This window comes from Parambassis ranga, chromosome 1 (genome assembly GCF_900634625.1).
Source record: "Parambassis ranga chromosome 1, fParRan2.1, whole genome shotgun sequence".
NCBI classification, from domain to species: domain Eukaryota; kingdom Metazoa; phylum Chordata; class Actinopteri; family Ambassidae; genus Parambassis; species Parambassis ranga.
The window spans coordinates 21,857,952-21,882,833 of record NC_041022.1 but is presented as its reverse complement, the minus strand read 5'-3'; the positions used below and the strand labels follow the sequence as shown (position 1 = coordinate 21,882,833).

The following is a 24,882-nucleotide window of genomic DNA, read 5'->3' as shown; positions in this document are numbered from 1 at the left end:
GGTCACAGTGAAGCAGGTCTCTGTGACAGAATCTGAATCAGTACAAAGAAGAGGTTCAGTATTGGTGTATTAATCAGAGCATTTGTAACATGAGGAGGAGACGTCCCTGGTTACTCACCCACTGAGACTTCAGGGGCTCTGAGGTCCTCGTAGCCTTTGATAGCACAGGAGTATCTGACTGCTTCCTCACTGCTGACCAGCTCTTGGTACCAGGGAGACCAGTCCTCATAGAGGAACTCTCTGTTCTTGTACCAGATGTAGGCTGCAGGCTTTTCAGTCAGAGGACAGCTGGTGCTGCACATCAGTGTTACTGTCTGTCCCTCAGTGGTGGGAAACACCTTTACCTGCAGGTCTGAGGAAGTGCTGTTTACATTTAAAATGTCATGTGTCGTATACACTGATTCTTAAAGATATATTTATCAACAGCCAATCTACCTGAAACAATGAGCTTAAATGCTGTCTCCCAGCAGAGCCATGTCTTCTCATCCTCACAGCAGCAGTTGTTAGCATCAGTTTCTCTCAGATCATTGATGGTCAGAGTGTGTGAGTGTTCAGACATGTTGTATGTTAGATGAGTAATGGTGGATAACTCCCTCCAAACATAATCTTTGGTCCAAGTGTACCATTTCATGCTGTCTGTGGGATGTTGAGCTGAGCAGGACAGATCCACTGAAGAACCTTTTAAAGCACAGATTGTTCTTTCTTCTCCATTCATCCCTTTAACAGAAGCTTTTGTTAGCAAACATCTGAACATTATTGCATTTTACAAGCTGATTGTTACAAGTCATACTTGTGTATTTCGGATGTTTCCTCCTACATTTCACTAAAACCATTTCAGTTCTCTGAGTTACTTATTTTACATAAGAGATAAAAACATAACTCATACCTGAGATGCACAGGATGATTCCCATGAACACACATCCAGCTTCAGCCAGTAACATGGCTGTTGTCGTCCTTTACTTTCAGTTCATTGTGTAAGTGGTTGTTTTAGCTGCTGCCTTCAAGAAACTCTTCCAGGGTTTAAAGTGAGCAGCATTGAATGAACAAGAGAGCTCAGAGGACTGTAGTTAGCAGACTGCCTTCAAACCTTCACTTCCTTCCTGATTCACACTAGGGATGCACCGATTGTGAAATTCTGGGCCGATACCGATGTTTAACATAACAACTTGGCCGATGCCGATGTTTTTTCTTTTTGTTATTTACTCCTTCTTTTGTGCACAGAAACATACAAGTCTTTCAACTCATACTATCCTTGAATGAGCACAAATTCAGACAAATTTATGAAACAACCTTTAACGTCGCTTTTTAATTGACATTTAAGATTAAGATTAACCTTAATTCACATGTAAATTCTTTTCTTTAAATTACTTTCAAAAACCCTCTTGGACTGCTACCTAATCAATGAATAAATTGTACTTGAATTGCCCAACAAAATGTGGTTTTATCCTGATAAACAAAAACTTACTCAATGAGAAGATTTTTTTATGGCCCAATAAAAATATTTTTGCAAAAAATAAAAACACATCAAGTATAAATAAAAATACAAATAAAATAAGTGGGAAATAAAATAAATTATGTTCTTCATACAATACAAAATGCAAACATGAATAGGGCTACCTCTAGCCCTCTCGCCTACTTTTTACTAAGATGCATGTTTTTCTTTACAAAGATAAGCATCTCTGCCTTGTCGCAGCAAAGTCTATTTCTCTTTTCATCCAAGACATGAGACACAAAACTGAATAAGCGCTCACTCTCCATGCTGGTGCATGGCGCACAAAGGTATCTGCGTGCCATTTGTGCCACTTCTGGAAAGCGCAGGTGGTTATTTCTCCAATAGCCGAGTGCAGTCCGCTTCTGGGAATAGGGGTCTCTGCCAAGAAAATATCCAGTTGTTGAGATACAGAAGTACTTGGCCTCTCTGGTCCGTTTTCCTCCAGAATCTCCTCAAACATATCATGCAGGGATGCCCCTCCGTCGGCTCGTTGCCTCTTGAGCTGTGGGTGATATGCGCTCTCTCCATCGCGTATGCCATCCTCGGCACAGGCAGCAGGCAACAGGTGCGCGTCAAGTATTGCTCGTACACATTGTTTAACGTCCTCATCAAAGTAGCGATCCCTGTATCTGGGATCCAATAAGGTAGCAATGCAGAACATTGGATCATTCTCGATTTGATCGAAGCGTTTATTTACAGCATCTAATAATGAGGCCTTTGTTGTTTTAACGCTGTGGTCTGTGTCAGTCTCAGAGCGGTCACAGAGGGGATAACGTCAGCAGCTGATGCCTCTGATGAGCCAACTTCTCTTGTCAATTGTTCAAACGGGGAGAGGAGTGTTATAAAGTTTTCAATTAATTGCCACTGATGCGCACTGAGAGTGGCCGGGAGGTCGTAGTCTGCGGCGTATGTAGCAAGTGCGCGCTTTTGTTCCAGCAAGCTCTCCATCATATAAAAGGTACTGTTCCAACGAGTGGAAACATCTTGCTGGAGCCTTTTTGGTTTCATTCCCAACTGGATCTGCACAGCCTGAAGACGGGAATAGGCGAGGGGTGAGTGTTTAAAATGGCCTACAATTTTTTGGCAAATAGCCACGACATCTGTGATGCTGCACTGGCTAAAAACACTGTCATGAATTGCCACTTTGCAGAGTGTGTGCCATGCAGCCAAAACTAGCCAGACCAGTGTCCGTCATAACTTTCGTCATATTCCTAGCATTATCTCTTACGACAGCATGCACTCTGGTTTTGTCGATTTTCCACGTCTGGAACATTTTCTCAAATGCTTCCAAGATGGCAGATGCTGAGTGGGTACCTTTAAACTCCTGGGAGTGTAACACTGCCTTTATCAAGTTGAAGTCCTTGTCGATCCACTGTGCCGTGAGGCTAAGCATGCTCACAGGGCTTACATCGGAACTCCATATATCAGTGGTAAAACTGATCGCAGCGATGTCACGAGCCAGTAGTTCATGAATGTGTGTGGCCACAATGTTGTGGATTTCGGGGAGACAGACCTCTGCAAAGTGACGTCGGCTAGGTAGCACGTAGCGTGGCTCCATAAACTTCATCAGACCCCGAAATCCCACGTCCTCCACTACAGAGAAAGGCTGGTCATCTAAAGCGATGAACTCCATCACCTTGTTTGTTATTTGTTTTGCTTTGGCGCTGTCTGGAGGCAGCTGTTTGGCTTTATCAAATGCAGTGTCAATTAAAGTCTGAGTCTTGCTGGCGGGGGGTTGCTCTTTCTTGGCGGCTTCATTTTTCCGTTTTTGTTCAACTTGCAAGTAATCCCTGTACACCTCCTCGTGTCTGTTTTTCAAATGTCCAATGAGATTTGTTGTGTTAAATGACTTTCTTACCGTCCCCCCTCTTGAAATCTCAATAGAACACGTATTGCAAACTGCATAACGTGCATCTTTCTCCGAAATTGTAAAGTATTGCCACACGACCGCCATCTTCTGTTACTCTACGGGGGAAAGTGCGCGGGCGCCACCTTTCGTCTCGGCAGAGATACATCTCCAAAAAATGAGGAGAAAAGGGAGTTTCTCATGAGCACAGCGTTCATGCGACATGTAAATCAACGTATAAACATCGGCCACTGCCATCGGCAATTATCATCTTTATTTGCCGATGGCAGAGGCAAACATCGGCGATACCGATGTTTAGCCGATGCATCGGTGCATCCCTAATTCACACATTATTTTTAGTAAACATAAAACTTTACTTATGAATTCTTGTTTATTGGAAGTTTCATTTTATTTGATCAGCCAGTGCTGTTATTTTTGTTTCAATTTGTTCAAAGTTCTGTCTCTTTATGTGAGTAAAACAGTAGCCTACATGTTTTGTTGCTGCTTCACTGTGATAAAAACACTAAAAAGGAAGAAGTGTGTGACTTATAACAATTTATTTCATACTATGACCTCATTAGTTTTCCTGTCACTTCTTGGGTGTGAATGTAGGTTGGCATATCTATGTGTGGGTGACACACATGGATCTTGAGTTACATCCAAGTAACTTTTCAGCAGTTTGTCATCAGTGAATGCTCTGAAATGGAGGAGTTTAATCAACAGTCTCTTGTATTCATGCTCCTCTCTGTGCCTGACAACTTATAGTTTTGTTGCCTGAAAAGTGCATCTACGTAAATGATGTGTCATAATCAATCTCAGAAATGTGTGTGAATGATGTTGTTTTACATACATCAACAACGCCTTGTGAATGAGTCCGCTTTGGTGTCAGGGTTTCAGTTTGAGCCAGGGCTTTTGTTTTTTGTTTTGTTGTGTTGTATTAGTTCTAGTTTGATTTTGTTACTTCCTGTTTTATTTTGTAGTCATTGCTCTCCCTCTCCTTTCAGGTGTCTTGTCTTCCCCTTTCCTTGTGTTCTCCCTCCTCCTTGTGATGATTACCTGCTCCACCTAATGTGTCTCACCTGTGTCTCATTGTCTCTCCCATTTTACCTTAGTAAATATAATGTATATAATGTGTCTTCCCTCCACACGGTACCAGTTCTTCTTGTGAGTTTTCCGAGCGTACCGGCCTTCCAGACACCTTGTAGTATTCTTTGTTGAGAATGTATTGAGCTTCAGCTTAAGCTTGGTTACTGAGTTTTTGTGTATGATCTTTGCTTGTTTTTGGACCTCCATTTTTGCCCACTCCTTAAGCCTAAGGAGTAGTACTAACACGTACAGTTTACATATGTTCACAAATATGTAGTCATACAGTTATGACTTTAGTGTCCACTAATTCTATTTGTATGCAGTACAATGCCTCATTATTCAGACCATCATATTTCTTAACAGCCCTCTGTGTGTTTTCATGTGTCATTCTGTAAGTCAGAGCATTGATTGGTTCATACTCACAGACTTCAGGAGACTGCAGATGTTCAAGGCCTTTTACAGCACAGGAGAATTTGTATTGTGGGACCACCATGTAAAGACAGTTTGACTGTCAGTCATTGGACAGCTGGTGTTACAGGTCAGTTGAACTGGTGACTGATATGTAGAAATCCTTTGAACTTGTACTTCTGTTGGAAGATGATACATACATTTAACTTAGATTATAATTAACAAGTCAGTATATAAAGAAATATCTGACTAAAATGTCAACACACATATGTCATGATCAATGATAAAAACAAACTAACTAACCTGTGGGATGTGTGATGGAGCAGGACTCATTCACTGATGTCTGGGTATAAGAACACATCCTCCCTCCAGCATAGGTCACAGTGAAGCAGGTCTCTGTGACAGAATCTGAATCAGTACAAAGAAGAGGTTCAGTATTGGTGTATTAATCAGAACATTTGTAACATGAGGAGGAGACGTCCCTTGTCACTCACCCACTGAGACTTCAGGGGCTCTGAGGTCCTCGTAGCCTTTGAAAGCACAGGAGTATCTGACTGCTTCCTCACTGCTGACCAGTTCTTGGTACCAGGGAGACCAGTCCTCATAGAGGAACTCTCTGTTCTTGTACCAGATGTAGGCTGCAGGCTTTTCAGTCAGAGGACAGCTGGTGCTGCACATCAGTGTTACTGTCTGTCCCTCAGTGGTGAGAAACACCTTTACCTGCAGGTCTGAGGAAGTGCTGTTTACTTTTAAAATGTGTTGTATATACTGATTCTTAAAGATATATTTATCAACAGCCAATCTGCCTGAAACAATGAGCTTAATTTCTGTATTAGCAGAGCGCTGGCTCCTCATCCTCACAGCAGCAGCAGTTAGCAGTTTCTCTCAGATCATTGATGGTCAGAGTGTGTGAGTGTTCAGACATGTTGTATGTTAGATGAGTAATAGTGGATAACTCCCTCCAAACATAATCTTTGGTCCAAGTGTACCATTTCATGCTGTCTGTGGGATGTCGAGCTGAGCAGGACAGATCCACTGAAGAACCTTTTAAAGCACAGATTGTTCTTTCTTCTCCATTCATCCCTTCAACAGAAGCTTTGTTGTTGTATTCATGTCTATTCTTTAACACAACTGACATTGTTGTCATCCTCAAATCGTGTTGCTGCTGTGTTTGGGTAGTTCAAGTTAAAGCAGCTTCATGGTAACTAACAGCAGGCTGAGGACTGTTGGTCAGAAGTCGTGAGATAACAGTCTGCACGCACCCCTGACATCAATCTTCCTTCACAGATTAGGATTCTTAGTAAAAGGAAATTTAAGTGAAGAATTTGCCCACTTCTGCATCTACAAAGATGTTATAGTATTTCTTATCTGTTCGTTGTCATAGTGCCAACAAATCATCTGTTCATCAAACTGTTGATAAAGGCAGAACGTTCAGGAATCAACACAATCAGCAGGAAATTTGAAATAAGATAAACATAAGTATTTTAACTAGAATTTAAAGTGGGCAATAAATTAACAGTGTGTCATGTCATTTCCACTAATGTCACTCTTTGTTGCAGTAACATTAAAAATTAGAAATGGTAAGCCAGAACAATGTACTTCATGGCTGCCGTATAGTTATACAAACTGTAATTTAAACATGGATGTCATCCAGTTTCATGTGGTTGACTGAAACCTAGCAGAGGCAGAAAGTTTGCTATTTATATTTTATGACATGGGGTATTGTCTCCTGTAAACCTACACACCAAGTGAAATCAGGTGAATATATAACAGGAGAATACCAGTACATTACACACAGCCTTACATATATTGAATATAATTATATTCAAATTAATTCAAGTTTATTTGTGTAGTGGTGTCTTGGTATTTCTTTTTAGGACCCCAGAACCTGACCTCTTAGTGTGTCCACACAACAACTCATTTGTTTAACTGTACGGAAATCACAGTAAAAACAAACAGTGGTTGTCAGATAAATGTAAACCCCAGAGTATTTTCATGTGTTTTTCAACTTGTCTTCAAACCCATTCAGCCTCGTCCTTGTGTTTATGACACAATCTTTAGCTTGTGAAACCTGGTCTGCAGTACTGCAGTGGGACCCACAGCCACAAGGCTTCTACATACAAACATATCCAAAGCAAATATGGTGTGAGGGCACACACATCACATGCTGCTGGGCAGTGCTGTGGGAGTGGATATCTGTGTGCACTCGCCTCACACGGAAAGAAGTATTACACTAACACGGTCTGTATGTGTGAAGGGATCAGTTCACGTCTCCAAACTGTCCCAGTCTGTCCTCTTTCCCATGTCCCTGCCAGAGCCCCAAAACACTTGTTCAAATCTGCAGTTTAAATCTGCTCCTCGCTGATATCCAGCCGGTTTTTACTGACTGTTTTTACTATCGCTGCTGATAGAGATGTGAGCGGCCTGCGGAGGATGTTTCCTGGGTTTTCGCTTCTGCAGCGCAACGTAACTCTCTGTCTTAAAGCTGAGATGCGAGGGTCCGATCGCAGGAGAGTGGCTCAGGGAAGTTTACGTAAAGAGACCGGGTGGTTTTTTCCACGTATCACCCTCGCTGCTGATCTGTGACTCCATGCGCGCCCATCTCACCGCTGGAGTAAAAAACCAGGTGAAGCAGACGAATTCGGAGCTTGCCGTTATCCCGGGAGGGTTAACCAAAGAACTTCAACCGCTGGATATCGGAGTAAACAGGGCGTTTAAAGCTAAGCTGCGAGCGGTGTGGGAGCGATGGATGGCAGACGGCGAGCACAGTTTTACCAAGACTGGGAGGCAGCGCCAGGCGAGTTACGCCACCATATGTGAGTGGATTGTGGACGCATGGACTCATGTTTCTGCATTGACTGTTGTTCGAGCTTTTGTGAAAGCCGGTGTAATTTCAGAACAGCCAGCCGGCAACGACAGTGACTCTGACAGCGATGAGAGGGAAGCTGGTATGCAAGCACTGGCACAGTTGTTTTATTCTGACGCTGAAGATGAGGACTTTGATGGGTTTGCGGGAGAGGATTGATTAAAATGTGAGTGTATTGTACATAGCTGTAATAAAGTTCGACTTAACTCTATGTTTTTGTCCCGTTACCTTTTTATTTACGTACTGGTATGTTTTAGCGTAGCATGCGTCTTAGCGTCTCAGTGACTGTTGTCCGAGCTTTTGTGAAAGCCGGCATAATTTCAGAGCAATAATGAATTAGGAATCACTGTGGTGCAATTTATATCCAAAGATGGTCTTTATTTGTTAATAAAGTGTAAAGATAAAGTTGGAATCACAACAGGCATTCAGCAGCAGCCACTGCTCTGCCCATAGAAACACACACGCTGTTTCTCTGTCGCTGCCACCGTTGAGAGAGAGGCTGCACCGGCTCCTCGCTGATATCCAGCCGGTTTTTACTGAATTTACGTACTGGTATGTTTTAGCGTAACCTGCGCCTTATAGTACGGTGCGCCTTGTGTATGCGCTGAGGACAGAAATAGACCGTGTAACTGACACTGCGCCTTATAATGCGGTGCGCCTTATGGTCGCGAAAATACGGTATTCTAAAAGACCACAAAGTGTATAGATCACCCTTTACCTCCCTCTGTCCTCCTCTCTCCTCTATTTCTGTCCTCCACTCTTCTGACCTGGTTTGTGTCAGTAAACTCTTGCACACCTGCCCTTTCCAGGACTCCTGAGGTGGAAGCTGAGAAGAAACTGAAGATGTTTTATTAAAATCAGGAGCGACCCCCGGCCCCATGCCTCTGTTTCCTTCTGCCCTCTGTCTCCATTTATTTCCTTCTCCTCATAACAGCCAGGGTCACAGCCTGTCAGCATGGCAGGAATTTGCAATATATTCCCTCTTATGAAGGGACAAAGGGGGGAGGGAAAGAGAGATGTTAAAGAAGTGACAGCTGACAGAAGCAACAACAATATTTTAATGACAAATACGTAAATAAGCTTTTCTTTGAACACTGTGCTTCTAACGTCGTTGGACAGTTTTTTTTGAGCTGTTCTCTCTCCCTGTCTGCAGGGGGTGCAAGATATCTTTTTTTTCTGTTGGAGACTGAAGAGCTCTGCGCTGGATGATACGGTCATAGCGCCACCTACTGGCAACAGAAACTTTGTCTTGTAAACGTGTGTTTGCTGTAAATCTCAGGAAATGAGAGGAGCGGAGAGCATAGGAGACGAGAGCATAGGAGAGGGGACAGCGATGGCTCCTCGGATCGCAAGGTGTGTGAGGGTCCACAATGCTGCTTGCAGCTTTAATTTTTTTTTATTACCTTAATTTAGCAACTGATCAGTTAAACAGTTTCACATCAAAATGAAAAATATTGATCATCTGTGGAAGTGACAAGACTCTGAAAACATCATCCAATAATCCTTTTGGACCCTAAAGAAACTATGGTACTCACCCTGTCCTCTCTCCACCCAGTAATAAACAGACCTTTGCTGTCCGTGAATAGGGCTTGCATATCAGTGATATACTGACTAAAGAACAGCAGGAGGTTATCTGTGATGATGCGAGGTAACTGGGGGGAGCAGAGGCTGCTCTGTAAACAAACATCACAGCTGAATTGGACTGAAGATTCATAATAAAAATTCAGTGCTAGCCAGCTGTGTGGCATAGCTACCCTTGTTTATTTCAGCTTTTCAGGAGTTCATAAATAACAAACTGACAGGCAGCTAGCTGTCTATGAAGAACACAAACTGTTTCATCAGCAAACAAAAGAATTCACTGTAGATTCAAGATAAACATTCAAAGCAAACACCATATACCACAGCTAACATGGGTGACTTTAGCTTTGCCTGACATCCTACTGTACCCAGCTGTTACTGCTACACCGGACATATTTGTAGTTTGCAGGAACATGCTCATTGCTGTGTTTGCCATGTATGACGCCCACTGCTCTTCATCAGGGAACAGGGCACTTCCATGTGCTTAGGAGGTGTGGCTTCAGGGTGAGCTCTGAGAAAACAATACCTTTAAATCATCATGTACACAAGTGTCGTCCTAGGCCTGGATATAACATGCTATTAGGCCCTTTTGGTACTTTGTTGCATTAGTTGAAGATGACATTATTAGTCTGGAGAATTTAGCCACAGGGTTTATCCATATTGTCTTGTGATATGCTTTTTAAGGTGTTATTTATTTAAGCTGTTTGTTATACTCACACAGTAGGAATATACTCTCTATGGAAGGCATTGGTTGTGTTGCTGATGAGAAGGCCCATGGCTAAAACACATACGGGAAGGAAAAAGACACTGTTTCATTGGTAGTATAAAAGAGGTGAGATCGAAAAACTAAATGTATTGATATTCCAAATCTGTTTAAATGTAGTGTAATAACGTCACTGTGAATTGTGTAGGTCATATTATTATTTAAACTGAGACAAAAACACAGGGCTGAAACTGCACAGATGATCCAAGTATTGATTACTAGTTATTTTGTTCAAGATTTCCTGTCAAAGAACCCCACATACACACATCGTTGTCTCACTGTTACATGCCTGGCAGCTCCAATGTTCCCCTCCTCTGTGTGCTGTAGGTGGATTTTGCCTGACTGGGCTCGCCTGTGCAATCCAGGTGAGCTGCTACCTGGGCTGGGAGTATAGCCAGATCCTTTGTTTGCTCAGGCAGTCAATAGTTCAGGTCCCACCCTGGACATGGACTCTTTGAGCCACTCCCTTCACAAGAACAGCTTCTTCCCCTCTGCTCTTGGACTGTTCAACTTTAAATAATACACTGCTCTGCACTGTCACTTTATTATAGTCACTGCACAATGATGACTATTTGCACTGTTTACTTCCATCTTGCACTACTTATCTTATTTACCTTAATTTTGTCTTGTCTTGTTTTATCTTATTTCATGTTAATTATTCTATGTTTTTATGTATGCACCAGTCACTAAGGCAAATTCCTAGTAATGTGAATCCCCTTCACTTACATGGCAATAAACACAATTCTAATTCTGATTCTGATTCTATTTGACTGAGTCCACATCTCCCTCACATTTCTTTTGTTAAACCCGGTTTCGGTTATTCCAATAAACAAATATTAATTCATATTAATGATATAATGATTATATTTATATTTTACCCTAACCCCCCTAATTTATTTTAGTTGTTGTGTCCTGACCCGTATCTCTTGTCTCCATCATAAAGGGCCATAACACTTCCACAAATGCTATGCAGTATACATTGCTGCCATTAGAATTTTTCAAATTTCTGCATAAATATGTCCCAAAACATCAACTATTTTTTACATATGTCTATCTAACAGTAATTAAAGAGAACTTCAAACGAGAATCAAACTAGTAAAACAGAAATATTTCATTGTCATGTATTTGTTTTGTTTTTGTTGTACAAGTACAGTATGTGAACCTGAAAGATTATCAGTTTATTTGAATGCCAAATTATAATCCATCTGTTCAGAGGTGTATTCAGGCAATGAAAGATGTCAGTGAGTATCCAGTTTTACTTTAACAACAGTGATGACAGTCTGATCGTCACAACATGTTTGTGGATATATAATGGCATAATCAAAGGATATTTCTGAGGACCTTATATAAATAGTTGCTCCTGCAAAAAGCTACACAACCATCTCTAAAGAGTCTGGACTATACAAATCCACAGACTGTGTACAAATGGTGGAAAATATGCCCATTGTTACCCTCCCCAGGAGTGGTCTATCAGCTAAGAGGTCACAAAGGAACCCAGGCTAACATTTAGCTAATGTTAATGTTCATGAATCCAACATCAGGACAACAACCATGGTGTGCACATCAGAGCTGCAAGGAGAAAGTCACTACTCTCCAAAAATAAAACTGCTGCCTGTCTACAGTTTCTGAAAGCTCACATGGACAAACCAGAGTGGACAGATGAGACCAGAATAAAATTATTTGTCTTAAATAAGAAGCCTGATGTTGGATGAAAGAATGATGCTGCAGGCCAGCATATGACCCTCCCTCAGCCTGTTTATGTGGTGGTAATATCATGGTTTGGGCCTGTTTTGCTGCATCTGAGCCAGACTAACTTGTCTGTATTGATGGAAATGTCAGACATCTGTCTGTGAGCTCAAGACAAAGTGGGTCATACAACAAGACAACAACAACCACACAAATTATTAGTTAACACCCTGAAATGGTTGGGCCAAAGTTCTGACCTTATTCTAATAAAAATGTTGTGAACGATCCTGAAACAAGCAGTTCATGTGAGGAAACACATCAATGTGTCAGAACTGAAGCTGTTCTGTACTGAAGAATGGGTTAAACTTCTTCCAGACCTTTCTGTAGGACTGATCAGCAGCTAACAGAAACCTTGGACCACTGCTGTTGTTGCTGTACAAGGAGTCACAGATGATACTGACAGCAAAGGTTCACACATTTGTAGCACTGGATCATTTTCTTGACCAAATACATGCAGCACACATAAACAAGCCATTCTCAGTCCTGCTTAGCATTATATTGGCAACAATGATCTTATCTTCATAAAGCATCATACTGTACTGTTGTTTCTGTGCGATCGCCGGTGCTGTGGTCAAGAGTAAAATACGGTTGTGTAATATTCCAGTGGTCTCTTCACTGAATGAATAACAACAGTCTCCAATAGAATGCCAACTATCAGTCTATAAAGCAAATCTAACCAAATATACTCAGTGAGGGAGTTCACTGACTCTGCCTCTGTCCTGATAAGCAAACTTAATAAGAATATATTTTACTAAACAGCCTAACTGACACAAATGTTTCACTGCAACATGCTAATCACTCACTGTATGTTCAATTGTTTTATGGATTGTTTGACACAACTGACATATTGAAAATGACAGAAGTGAGTAGTCAGAAAGTAATGACTGTAGTCTGTAGTCTGTAATGGATCATCTCAACAAAATGTATTGTATACATATGGTGATGTTCAACAGAAAGGAAAAAACAATAAGAAAACAATCCTCAGAATACAGCAGAAGTAGCCAAACAGGCATACTGTCAATGTACAAATAGAATATAGTTTATTTCTTCATTTTTTTATCACAGGTTTAACCTGTTTTTATCTGTGAATTTTTATGTGACAGATTAATATACTTGTACTCTGTGCTTGGAGAGTTGGCAAACCTTCATTTATAAACTCAAAGGTGCAAAGGTGCATGTAGTAGTTTGTGACAGTTTGTGAGATTTTATGACATTATGACATGACTTTTTTGTTTTTTGTTTTTTTTGTACATATGCTTACTTGGAGGTACCTGCCTGCCTGGTTACAAGCATTTCATCAATACTGTGCATATGACAATAAAGCCTCTTTGAATCTTTGAAATAAAAACTGCCACTAATATTACATATACAGCATACAGAAGGCAAGAAATTATCCTAGTGTGAAATACAACTAGATTATTTTAAATCAACAGAACTGAGGAAGCCACCTGGGGGAGTGGTGAAACGTCAGGGGGGAAAAAATCCACGAGTCCATTTACCTCAATTTAACCTCTTGGACATATTTAATTTTGCTATAAAGCTATGAACATATGCTGCATAGCACAGAGAAGGGCAGCTTACATTCAGTCAGCAGAACTAAGTGGGGAACCTGCCTGTTACAAGAAAGGCAAATTATGGAAATAAGACAGATAACTCTGTCATTTCATTTGCTTTGATAAGCAAACTATGGCTCTAATGCATTTTCTAAGAACATTTACCTCATGATGGAACGAGACCCAAATAATCTTTAGAATGATTCTTTTTCATGTGGTTCAACTTAAAATGTAAGTTCATTTGCTGCCTTAAAATGTGAGTAAGCTCAACGTGAAGAGAAACTCAGAAACATTAGTTATACAATTAGCTTAAACACATTTTGTTGTTGTTTGAATGTATTTTATGAGTTTAACCATAAAATTAGTCATAAAACTTTTTTCATCATGTTAACAGAACATGAAATTTGAAACTATTTTAACTGACAAGTTAAATCCCTGAGTGCAGGATGTGCACCACGAGTGAGGGTGGTTAGGAGGAGGTGGTTATGCAGGAGAATTGAGGGGTTTTGCCCATTGTGTGTGTTTTTTTTGTGTTGTAGAGTTCTGAGAATATGAGGCATGCTTTCAGAAAAGGTGTTTAAACAATTGAGAAAAAATGATTTTTTTTTTTAAAAAAAAGGAAAGAAAGAAAAATGTGCTTTTTAAAACCTGATGCTGTAGACCTTACTCACAAAATTGACCTAGGACAGCCAGAAATCACACTGAAATTAATAATCATCAAATTGTAAAACTATATTAATATTATTACACCATATTATTGAATGCTTTTCATATTTTTTATATACTACCAAAAAACAAAATGTCGGAAAGAATTTAAAACAAAATGGCTGCTGCACTACAGGAACACTTGATAAGACATCAAAACTTTGAATCAAAGTGTAATGTTCTGCAGCCAATAGGATCATGTCGATAAACTCACATGAAGGTATTGGTGGCTTCGAGGCCAATAGAACATCATGAACAGATTTAAAAAGGCAGCGCTGTCACACTGTCATACAGAAGTTGAGGGGTCAATGACAGTGATGGCTCATCTTACATTTCTTCACCTTGTGCTGTGGGTTGGTGAGTGCTTAGCTGTTCTTTTTTCATTTTATTATATTTTTTATTACAGATATGTTTTTTCTGTTTGTAAACTGTATGTATGTTAGAATCAAATTATAGATAAAGATGAAATAAACACCTCAACCTGTTTTCATCTTCTGAACAGTAAATGTGAAGCTTCCTGTGTATAAACAAATGTTGTTCTAACTCAAGGTCACCTGTTGAGGACTGTCTCTTTCAGGTGTCACAGTGGGCACAGCAGTAGATCTACAGAAGAGGATTTTTGGTGGTAAAGACTGTGACCCTGCACAGAGGGCGTATCATGTCAGATTAGTTGGAGAGTCTGATGGAAAGCGTTCTCTGTGTGGTGGCTCCCTGATCCATGAAGAGTGGATTCTAACATCAGCTCACTGCAAAAAGAGCAAAATGTGAGAAAAGTTTACCTAATAGATAAGTAGCCAGAAATTAATTAAACTTTACAAACCTGTCATTTTACGGCTTAATGTAAAAGTTGTTGCTCTTGTAATTACTAATGTTCCTGGCATTGACCTTTTAGACATATTGATTGTATTGAGACTGGAGCATGTTGGTCTTCTTCTTGCAGGTATGCAACTGTGGGTTCAGAACCGGAAGTGGAAATTAAAAGAACAGTAGTTTATCCAGATATGACATCATGCTGCTGCTGTTACCAAATCCCTCAAAAATCACACCCATAAGTCTTCCTGACAAGTCTTCCTGTTCTGAACAGACTATGATGTGAGTAAAGTATCTTTCAGTATATTACAGTAGGCCTTTAAGGGTTACATCCATCGTCTCAAGTGATACGTGTGATGAGAAAGAGTGCAGCATGTAACCTGAGGCTTAACTGATTTAGACCAGTAAAGGTGGATGGGCAGATGTGGTATTTCTAATATTTTGTTTTGTGCTGAGAAAAAACGGATTGAAATGGAAGATAATAACTTTTTGATTTTTTTTTTAGAGGTAAAAAAGTTGAAGTTGCAGGAAATGGTGGTTATCAAATTGATAGGAATAGAAAAAAAGGTAAGACTGATTGATCACCTGCAGCTCAATTTCCTTTGAAAAACATATTTATTTTAAAACCATTTGTACAGTGCCTGGTCAGCCTGAAAAGCTCCAATGTGCAGAAATGCAGATTAGCACCTGTGAAACAATCAGAAAGCAAATCCAGAAGTTATTTCCAAATGAGCCATTTGGAAACTGGTTCTGTGGCAAAGAAAAAACAGTGAATACATGTAAAGTAAGTTGACATGGCTTGTAATATTAGCTCTATCTTCTAGTTATCACATGTTTTGGAACTAAATTTAAGTTACTAACTTTTTCTCTCTCTTAGGGTGACTCCGGTGGTGGAGTGGTTTACAACAATATGATTTACGGCATCATTTCAGGTGTTGGTGAATATGCCTGTGAGCTACCAGCTCTGTTCTTGAATGTCTGTTTTTACACGGACTGGATTAAAGACATTTTGCACAAGCAAAGTGCTAACAACAACATCAGAATATAAAGTGTAAAGCAATGAATTCCCCCTCAAGGATAAATAAAGGAATTCAGATTCTGATCTGAACAGTTAATTGTGATTTCTGTGTCTTTTATTTTTAAAACATTATAAATATTATAATTTTTATCCTCTTCCTCTTCACATTTGGAGGCTGGAGGCTTAAATTTCTCATACATGAACATCGTCAAAGCAGGCAGTCAGTGACACTTGGCTATTTGTGATCTGACTTATATGCAAACTAAGGCCAATAAAACAGGAGTGGCATGGTGGACATGACATCACTCCACACTTTAACCCAAAGAGATTGGGATTCCTTTTAGCATTTGAGCTATTTAATATTATATTTCATTATATATTTCATTAAAATATTAAACAAAAGCTCACTTCTTCAGTCTAGCTTTTAGATTTTGAATATCTTTATGAATTTCAATATTTAAAAAATTCCAGTCTCACATTTTATTTTTAAGTGCGCAAAAAATGGCAGTGGCTAACATCCAGAATGTGGCCAGAGATCAGAATGCACTGACAAATGAACTGATTTCTCTCAGGATGAGGACATGTAGTATATGTAATAAAAATCACTAAGTCATAGTACTAATGTACTTATTCATGTTCCAACATTGTAGTGCAGGTCATCAGAATGTGGTCAGATATATTCCCCAGAGCAATTAGATAGCAGATAGCATTTATTCAGCTGTATCTGACATGTGATACAAAACATCCAAGAAAGTCTCATACAAAAAATAAACAGCAGAGCACAAACAATCTGACATGTTTTGCAATGTACTTTGTCTTTGTCTGCCCTCTTAGCAAATGCAGTGCGTCTCATGGCACTTTACTGACGTGTAAATACTGTTATAGCTATGGCAGACCTCCTGTTTCTCATTAGAACATTCATCCATCCAACTTCTAAACCCGCTTTTTTCTGTAGTACAGGATCATCCCAGCTAGCTAAAGGTGGGGTACACGCTGGACAGGTTGCCAGTCCATCACAGGGCAACATACACAGACAAACAACCATACAAACTTGCACTCACACCTATGCAGTTTAAAGTCACCAATTAACCTAACAAGCACGCTTTAGACATTTAGATCTTTAGCTTTAAAGCCAGAGGCAGGCACAGGCAGAACATGCAAACTCCACACAGAAAGGCCTGAGCCGGATTCTCAGAAATCTTCTTGCTGTGAGGCGACAGTAAACCACAAACTAACCACTGTGCTGCACCATCATTAGACCAGTTAAACAAAGTGTTGAAATGTGTCAGCACATCCAAGCAAAGACAGAAAGACCCCCCACACACACACACACACACAGTGTAGTAAGCCTGGATTTTAAAAATATTCATAAACAGTAAATAGAACGCTGGTTTCTGAGGGGGTTCAGAACCAGCTGTGCAGGAAGAGCGTCTCACTCAGGGTTCATCTTGTTGTAAAAGACACAACAGCATAAGCAGCATGCTCCTCCTCTCTGGGCTGATGTGGTTGGACGGTGGAGTAGACAGGATCAGTCTGCTTCTTAAAGAAGTGGACTCTGCTGTAGTGAAGGTCCTCCTGCTGTGGCTGTTGAGCTGATATGTTTTCATACACAGGAGCAGGGTTTAACTAAAGAGGAAGGAAGAACATGAAGTGAGTTTACACTGTTGGACACTTGTTGACTCCGAGCGGTGTTTAAGTAGAATGTTACTGCCTGAACAGGAGTCATAGAACTAATGTCACACTGTGCTTCTGTGTCAGTGCAGCTGAAGGGAAGCAGGGGAACAGAGGAAGATGTCCTCTAGCAGGATTTCTAAACGTCTCAATGTTTTTGTATTTACGGTCATTTGAAGCTGAAAGTATGACTGTACAGCAGGAACCTTTACATTTCTGGGCTTTACCTGCTCTGTTCCATCTGCTGCATCACTTGAAGGAGGCTGAGCTGAAGTCCTCCTCTTTCTGCTGAGTGAACACAATCAGGGATGACAGTAAACATCAATATGTGACTCATGTGATTGATCTACAATAGAGTGTTCTCACTCACCTGATCCAAAGGAAGATGACTAGAGGTGTCATGACCAGGAGGCCAGCACAGACTCCTGCAGCAGCAGCAGCAGCAGCTGAAGGTCCTGTGAGACTTCGGACAGTGAGAGTCTCCTCACTGGAGCTGAGGCTTGTTTTGCTGCTTCTGACTGAACAGTAGTATCTTCCTGCATGCTGGCTGCTGACTGGGTCTAGAAGCAGGTGTTTGTTTTGGCTGTGTGACAGGTTCAGAGGTCGACTGTTGAAGTACCAGATGTAGGCTGTGTCAGTCAGAGGGCAGCTGGTGCTGCAGGTCAGTCTGACTGTCTGTCCCTCTGTCACCACTGCAGGATGCAGCTGCACTCTGACACCTGAAACATGGTGAGAGTCAGTCAGTGTCTCTTTCTTACTGCTGCAGTGCAAACAGGCTTTGTGTTGATGTTCATGTTATGAAGTGCATCCAGAGACAAACAAACTAAGGCTGTGATCAGTTGGTCATTTTTGGTCCCATTGTTTAGTCAAAGCAGGACAAAGACACTGTGGTAACATCAGCACTGTTACAAGTTATTTAATGCTCTGAGTTACCTGTGACGACCAAAGTGACTCCAGGAAAATGAGACCGTTTCCTTGTTCTTTCATTTTTCTGAATTGTGAGTGAATATTCTGCTGAGTCAGCCTCCGTCAGGTTCTTGATTGTCAGGTTGTGTTGATTTCTCATGTTGTCATGATACTCCACACGACCTGCATCCTCAGTCACCTGCTCAGCCTCGTCCTGCCTACCTCGTGTTTTTGTTCTATTCCATGATTTTGACAGTGGTTGGTGTGGATATGAGTATTGACTAGTGATGTTGACTGAGGAGCCTTGCAGAGCACAGATTCTCCTCCTGACATAGTTCACACTCCAGCAGATCCTACCCACACCTGAAATACAGAAAACACAGTAGTTTACTGATAAACATGATAAACATACAGTTTACATATGTTCACAAATATGTAGTCATACAGTTATGACTTTAGTTTGTTTTACTTTGATATTTAGTTTATACTATAACAGAATGTTAAACTCTCAGTGACACCTAGTGGTCAAAAGGTTTATCCCAGATTCATTTAAAGTCCCACTAATAATCCACTAATTCTATTTGTATGCAGTATAATGCCTCATTATTCAGACCATCATATTTCTTAACAGCCCTCTGTGTGTGTTCATGTGTCATTCTGTAAGTCAGAGCATTGATTGGTTCATACTCACAGACTTCGGGAGACTGCAGATGTTCAAGGCCTTTTACAGCACAGGAGAAACTGTCAGCAGAGTATATGTAAACTGAATGCTGACGGTCTTGTGTGTCAAACTTTGTATTGTGGGACCACCATGTAAAGACAGTTTGACTGTCAGTCATTGGACAGCTGGTGTTACAGGTCAGTTGAACTGACTGATATGTAGGAATCCATTGAACCTGTACTTCTGTTGGAAGATGATACATACATTTAACTTAGGTTATAATTAACAAGTCAGTATATAAAGAAATATCTGACTAAAATGTCAAAACACATATGTCATGATCAATGATAAAAACAAACTAACTAACCTGTGGGATGTGTGATGGAGCAGGACTCATTCACTGATGTCTGGGTATAAGAACACATCCTCCCTCCAGCATAGGTCACAGTGAAGCAGGTCTCTGTGACAGAATCTGAATCAGTACAAAGAAGAGGTTCAGTATTGGTGTATTAATCAGAGCATTTGTAACATGAGGAGGAGACGTCCCTTGTCACTCACCCACTGAGACTTCAGGGGCTCTGAGGTCCTCGTAGCCTTTGATAGCACAGGAGTATCTGACTGCTTCCTCACTGCTGACCAGCTCTTGGTACCAGGGAGACCAGTCCTCATAGAGGAACTCTCTGTTCTTGTACCAGATGTAGGCTGCAGGCTTTTCAGTCAGAGCACAGCTGGTGCTGCACATCAGTGTTACTGTCTGTCCCTCAGTGGTGGGAAACACCTTTACCTGCAGGTCTGAGGAAGTGCTGTTTACTTTTAAAATGTCATGTGTCGTATATACTGATTCTTAAAGATATATTTATCAACAGCCAATCTACCTGAAACAATGAGCTTAAATGCTGTCTCCCAGCAGAGCCATGTCTTCTCATCCTCACAGCAGCAGTTGTTAGCATCAGTTTCTCTCAGATCATTGATGGTCAGAGTGTGTGAGTGTTCAGACATGTTGTATGTTAGATGAGTAATGGTGGATAACTATCTCCAAACAGAATCTTTGTTCCAAGTGTACCATTTCATGCTGTCTGTGGGATGTCGAGCTGAGCAGGACAGATCCACTGAAGAACCTTTTAAAGCACAGATTGTTCTTTCTTCTCCATTCATCCCTTCAACAGAAGCTTTTGTTAGCAAACATCTGAACATTATTGCATTTTAAAAGCTGATTGTTACAAGTCATACTTGTGTATTTCGGATGTTTCCTCCTACATTTCACAAAAACCATTTCAGTTCTCTGAGTTACTTATTTTACATAAGATATAAAAACATAACTCATACCTGAGATGCACAGGATGATTCCCATGAACACACATCCAGCTTCAGCCAGTAACATGGCTGTTGTCGTCCTTTACTTTCAGTTCATTGTGTAAGTGGTTGTTTTAGCTGCTGCCTTCAAGAAAACTCTTCCAGGGTTTAAAGTGAGCAGCATCTAATGAACAGGAGAGCTCAGAGGACTGTAGTTAGCAGACTGCCCTCAAACCTTCACTTCCTTCCTGATTCACTCATTATCTTTAGTAAACATAAAACTTTACTTATGAATTCTTGTTTATTGGAAGTTTCATTTTATTTGATCAGCCAGTGCTGTTATTATTTTTTAATTTAGTCAAAGTCCTGTCTCTTTATGTGAGTAAAACAGTAGCCTACATGTTTTGTTGCTGCTTCATTGTGATAAAAACACTAAAAAGGAGGAAGTGTGTGACTTATAACACTTCATTTCATACTATAACCTCATTAGTATTCCTGTCACTTCTTGGGTGTGAATGTAGGTTGGCATATCTATGTGTGGGTGACACACATAGATCTTGAGTTACATCCAAGTAACTTTTCAACAGTTTGTCATCAGTGAATGCTCTGAAATGGAGGAGTTTAATCAACAATCCCTTGTATTCGTGCTCCTCTCTGTGCCTGACAACTTATAATTTTGTGTCAAACTACAGCTTCACTTGAAGCCGACACCACAGGTACATGATGAGCTCGTTTTTGTTCCCTGCATTTATAATAACTGCTTTGTTGTGTCACAGTACTGTAATGTTTCCAAGGAAGCTGTCACTTTGTGTCTCACAGTTTTGTACATGTTTGATATGAGCAGTGTTGTTGGACAAACAAACACACAGATGTTTAGGGTTCAGTTCTTTTAAGGAATACACTTCAAGATATGATCAAGATTTCTGCCAGCAGGGGGAGCTGTTGGATTAAATGAATTGTATTTATTTTTATTGACTGTTTTGTGTTTGGACTTTCAGTCGTGGCCCATTTTGTTGCCTGAAAAAGTGCATCTACGTAAATGATTTGTCGTTATTAATCTCAGAAATGTGTGTGAATGATGTTGTTTTACATACATCAACAACGCCTTATGAATGAGTCCGCTTTGGTGTCAGGGTTTCAGCTTGAGCCAGGGCTTTTGTTTTTTGTTTTGTTGTGTTGTATTAGTTCTAGTTTGATTTTGTTACTTTCTGTTTGATTTTGTAGTCGCTGCTCTCCCTCTCCTTTCAGGTGTCTTGTCTTCCCCTTCCATGTGTCTCCCCTGTGTCTCATTGTCTCTCCCATTTTACCTTAGTAAATATAATGTATATAATGTGTGTCTTCCCTTCACACGGTACCAGTTCGTCTTGTGAGTTTTCCGAGTGTACCAGCCTTCCAGACAACGTGTACTATTCTTTGTTGCGAACTTTTTGAGCTTCAGCTTTAGCTTGGTTACTGTTCTCTATTAATGACCTGACCAGAGTGGGAGGTTAAGGAGGGGGAGAGCGAGAGAGAGAGAGAGAGAGAGAGAGAGAGAGAGAGGGAGAGAGAGAGAGGGAGAGAGAGAGATAGGGGTGAAGAGGGAGAGATCAGGGAGGCAGATAATTGTTGAATGACGTGCTTTAAACTATGATGAAGACAACAGTCTTCCTGATTGAACTTGTGCTAAGAGCTTCATTTTATCTGTGCAAAATGAAAATTGCGAAAAATTAGGATTTAGTTTTTTGAAAAATGAGGTCAGTATGTGGGGGCTATAGGGCTGTAATTACATGGGAGATCTGAGTCTCCCATGATCAGGTTGCTTGGGAGACGAAGAAGACATATTGTCATATTCTGCCCAACATGTTTGACCTGGCCTTAAATATGTTATCCAGTAACTGTGGTGGTCCTTTACTGAGGTAAAAATCTGGATCTAAATGTGTTTATGTTCTGAATCCAAATGTTGTGTCAGGTCACTGATGCCTCTGTTCACTGAGGAAAACAAAGTGAGATAGATGGTGCTGGTGGAAGATGGTAGAAAGACAGATCAGATTCATCAGCATTACCTCAGACACAGCGTCCACACGCTGCTCCTTCATCCCTCTGTTAGATGATGCAGATCTAGCTGTAGCACCACAGTCATGTCAAAGAAATGAAACATGTTCTCTGCTAAGAGCTCCAAACGTTTATTTTAAAATGAAAACAAATACACGGGTTAATAAATCTGATTCAAAGATCATTCAGCTCCCTGCTCACATGTTTTATCATTGCTCAGATCTTACTGATCTTTAGGAACACACACAGTAACACATATTATCATCATGTGAAGGTACAGTACACAGCATATGGCTGACCCCAGAGGGACAGTGAGTGGGTGGAGAGCAGAGGGCAGAGATGACAGGATGAGAGGAGAGAACGAGGAAGACTCAAAATGTAGGTGAAAACACAGCGTGGAGGGGAGGGAACACAGATGTGTTACACATGTGTCTATGTTCTGGTTAAAAGTAGGCTTCACATTTTTCAGGCTGATGCTAACCTCTCTCATCCACAGTCCTCTCTTATTTTCTGAGCTCTTCTTTGTGTTTTCCTCCTTCCATTATAGATCCTCTTCACTTGCACTCTCAGTTTGAACTTTGCCTCTGTTATCTTTTATCTGTAAAATGTGAGATGGTATCTGCTAAAACTAACACTTAGATTGTTTTAGGCCAGTGATGTTGTAGTGTTTGAGACATTCAGTCAAATTCAATGCTTGGAATAAGCAAACGTCTTTCATCTCAACATGCTCCCCCGCCCTGCTCCTTTGGGCTACAGTAACAGATCATGGCAGATTTTAAATGGACTCACTGACATGAACTACATAAACACTGAATTGTTTCTTGAGTATTCAGCAGTCACATTTATTTGTTTGTTGGGTTTGACCTGAACCAGTCTGGTTCTCCTCAGTGTGTGGGGACTGAAGAACAGATGGCTTTAATTCCTATGATACACAGTGAGAAGCAGGAACAATGGGGTGAGCAAAAAAATGCTAATCTGAGTTCTAATCTAAATTAGGATTATAAAACTTTATAACACATCAACAGAAAGTAAGTTGTGTTATTTGCTTATATTCGGTGACCAATCACAGTAAAAAACAAAATGTCACAGACCATGGGGGACATGACATCACTCCACACTTTAACCCAAAGAGATTGGGATTCCTTTTAGTATATGAGCTATTTAATATTATATTTCATTATAGCATTTATTCAGCTGTATCTGACATGTGATACAAAACATCCAAGAAAGTCTCATATGAAAAATAACAATATACTGCCTGCCCCTCAGTGGTGGGAAACACCTTTACCTGCAGGTCTGACAGAAACAACATGTGTATAATATTTATATTTAGAGTCATCACACATTTGTCTGAATCACTGTACCTGTAACACGGAGATAAATTCCACGTTGCTGACAGGTGTCTGATGTGCTCGTAGGTCCTTTGCAGCAGTAAGTGTGAGTATCATTCTCTCTTAGATCATTGACTGTCAGAGTGAAGTTATCCTCCTCTGACACTCTGTACTTTACATGACTTCCATGAGCAGAGAGCTCAGTCTCAGAGCCACCTGAGTACATAATGTACCATTTCTTGTTGGAAGTGGGATGTTGAGCTGAGCAGGTCAGATTCACTGATGAACCCTTTAAGGCACAGATGCTGTTTTGTTCACCATGAACCCCTTTAATAGAAGATTTCATTAGAAAATATCTGGACAGGTTTATACCATTTTAAGACATGATTGTTTAACAGTAGTTAGTCAGTGATACTGTAGGATTATAATGTCTCTTCATGAGCTTGTGAAGCAAACACAGTGAAAATCTTGTTACTAAAGCTGACAGTGAATCTCCTGTTAGACGTTTTTTGCAGCTCGCTCTGTCTCTCACACAGTCCAGATGAAATACCTTACAGTCTTTACTTAATACTTCATTGTAGTTAATAAACAAGAAAAAAAAAATCATTCATACCTGAGAAACACAGAATGAAACCCACAAATATACATCCAGCTCCTGCCAAAAACATGGCTGTTGTAGACTTCACCTTCTAATCAGAAAGCCGCTCATGTGACTCTATTAAAGTGTTTTGTGTGTATCAAATATCCAGAAATGGATGATTGGTCAGATTCTCCAGCAGGTTAGTAGCATGGTAAGACAGAATGGACCGCTGATCAGTGTGAGTGTTTCTGGTAGACAAGCTACAGGCGGCTCCAACAACCTCACAATCACTTCCTTCCTCATGATCACATTTAGAAAAAAGGAGAGACCTCTAGTGAAACTTGTGTGTTGCTGCTGCTGTTTGACATATTTTTACTCAAAGGTCTTGTGTATGACACAGTATCATGTTGCTTTTGTGGAACATAAAGCAGTTTAAATGTTCTTACACTGCATCTTCATTGGTGCATGTGTTTTTACATGTGGCACTTTGTACGGTTAGAGCAGAAACTAGCTGTGGTTATTTTCTGGTGTGGGAAAA

General features: G+C 40.5%; 3 protein-coding genes across 3 annotated transcripts in view; 1 reads left to right on the top strand and 2 right to left on the bottom strand.

Annotated features, from left to right (window-relative positions):
• LOC114427838 (uncharacterized) overlaps nucleotides 1-971 on the bottom strand; it is a 1,166-nt gene extending 195 nt beyond the window's left edge. The window contains exons 1-4 of the mRNA XM_028396078.1: nucleotides 887-971; nucleotides 436-717; nucleotides 119-352; nucleotides 7-32 (exon numbers count right to left, since the gene is read on the bottom strand). Of these exons, the coding sequence (XP_028251879.1) occupies nucleotides 7-32; nucleotides 119-352; nucleotides 436-717; nucleotides 887-941 (597 nt within the window). The 5' untranslated portion in view covers nucleotides 942-971. The remainder of the gene's footprint in view (nucleotides 1-6; nucleotides 33-118; nucleotides 353-435; nucleotides 718-886) is intronic.
• Nucleotides 972-14,360: 13,389 nt separating this feature from the next.
• On the top strand, nucleotides 14,361-15,901 carry LOC114427744 (kallikrein-8-like). The gene is made up of 4 exons (XM_028395989.1): nucleotides 14,361-14,400; nucleotides 14,621-14,807; nucleotides 14,984-15,083; nucleotides 15,731-15,901. The coding sequence occupies exons 1-4, from the start codon at nucleotides 14,361-14,363 to the stop codon at nucleotides 15,899-15,901; spliced, it is 498 nt and encodes a 165-aa protein (XP_028251790.1).
• A 1,413-nt stretch (nucleotides 15,902-17,314) lies between these two features.
• On the bottom strand, nucleotides 17,315-18,608 carry LOC114427658 (carcinoembryonic antigen-related cell adhesion molecule 21-like). Its single transcript, XM_028395874.1, has 4 exons — nucleotides 18,476-18,608; nucleotides 17,913-18,261; nucleotides 17,770-17,830; nucleotides 17,315-17,497 (listed from the first exon to the last, which is right to left on the bottom strand). The coding sequence occupies exons 1-4, from the start codon at nucleotides 18,606-18,608 to the stop codon at nucleotides 17,315-17,317; spliced, it is 726 nt and encodes a 241-aa protein (XP_028251675.1).
• Between the last annotated feature and the right edge of the window lie 6,274 nt (nucleotides 18,609-24,882).